This window comes from Rhinolophus hipposideros, assembly GCF_964194185.1.
Source record: "Rhinolophus hipposideros genome assembly, chromosome: 12".
Taxonomy (NCBI): Eukaryota; Metazoa; Chordata; class Mammalia; order Chiroptera; family Rhinolophidae; genus Rhinolophus; species Rhinolophus hipposideros.
Window position 1 is genome coordinate 13875343 of NC_138058.1, and position 1482 is coordinate 13876824.

A 1482-nucleotide genomic window follows, 5' to 3' on the forward strand; every position below is an offset into this window, starting at 1 on the left:
TAAGTGAAAGAATGCTGATGACCCCCATTATTTCTTTTTTGGCACATAAGCACAGGAACCAGTTCTGTTTTTATAGAATTTATGAGTGATTTTAGTTTAATTTAATTGTTTGATATTCTATTTTTCTTTTCTTAAAATGACCTGATTTTCTTATTGTTATTACACAAGTACTAGTATTTATGGCAAAAAAATGTCAAAGTATAATTAAGAAAGACCACTCATAAATTTTATACACTTATTATATAGTTCTAGATCCTAAGTTTACAGTGTTTTAAGACTCATTTTCTTAGTCCATTATGTTTTATGATTCTCAGTGTATGTCAAAAATACACAATTTCATCATCAATGGCTGCGTGGTATTTACATATATGAATATAGTATAAGCTCCACTACAAATTTGAGAACCTCTTTTAAAGACAAAGAATATATGAATAGCAAAATAATACATTTAACATAAAGTTTTTCCTTTATCTTCCCCAGCAGAGAGTCATCCATAGTTAATATAATGGAAAACTCTGAGACTTACGACTCTTTTCAACATGAACTTGAAGATTATATTAGAAGGCAGAAAGCCAGAGGGTTACAACCAGAGATTTGCTTTAGAAAGGTGACAGACGGCTCTGTGTACAGAGAAAGGGAACACACTGCATCCAAACCTCTAATGCTGGAGCAGAGACTCTTCAGAAGCTCTCACAAGTTCCCCTCTTCCTACAAAAGGCTAAGAACAGAGGAAAGCCAGTTACCCCCATGGTCTAAAATTCATCAGTCCAGACAAAGACTAGAATCTCTAAACCACTGTCAGGAAAATCAGGACTATTTCTTCGAAAACCCGTGGCTTCCAAACCCACTTGTGCAAGCAGAAACCGCTGGCTTCCATGCAGCACAACGCAGCGAAGATGCCAGATGCTTCAGAAAGAGTTGTCCCAGTGGCCATTCAGCAGGAGATCAAGATGGAAGCCAGAAGAGAAGGTCCAGGGAGGAGGGAGGAAGAGGACATGGCAAAAAAGAAAGGGCAGAGTGGAAGAGGCAGCATCCTACAGATAGAGAGGCCTACAAAGAGAAAAGGACAAAGGCAGAGGTGGAGCCTTGGCGCGCAGAAAAACACAAACATAGGAAGAAGACCAACCAAAATCAGGACACCACCAAGGAGGGAAGAAGGTCCGGCAAAGAAAAGCAGCCACTTGGCAAAGAAAGCCCACAGGAGAGGGATCTGTGGGATGAAGCTATCCTCGGCGGTTGTTACTGATATTAACAATAATGATTTAATATTGTTAATATTGCTCTGATAAATGATTTGGATCCATTGGAAAGACTGGATTAAATGACTGAAGCAATTCAGTGGGCATCAAGAATGCACATTTACATGCCCACTCAGACTCTGTTCAAATATAAAATCCAGATGGTTTAAACATAAATGTAAAAAATTAAAATATAAAACTATTAGAGGAGAATATAGGAAAATGGTTTTTAATCTTAGAGTAT

The 1482-nt window shown here is 37.7% G+C and overlaps 1 protein-coding gene across 1 annotated transcript; it reads left to right on the plus strand.

The window, feature by feature from the left end:
- Window positions 1-505: 505 nt before the first annotated feature.
- Window positions 506-1246, plus strand: LOC308505762 (lysine-rich coiled-coil protein 1-like; the record flags this gene model as incomplete). The annotated part of the gene is made up of 1 exon (XM_081068437.1): window positions 506-1246. One exon carries the CDS (start codon window positions 506-508, stop codon window positions 1244-1246), a length of 741 nt encoding a protein of 246 aa, XP_080924563.1.
- Window positions 1247-1482: the final 236 nt, after the last annotated feature.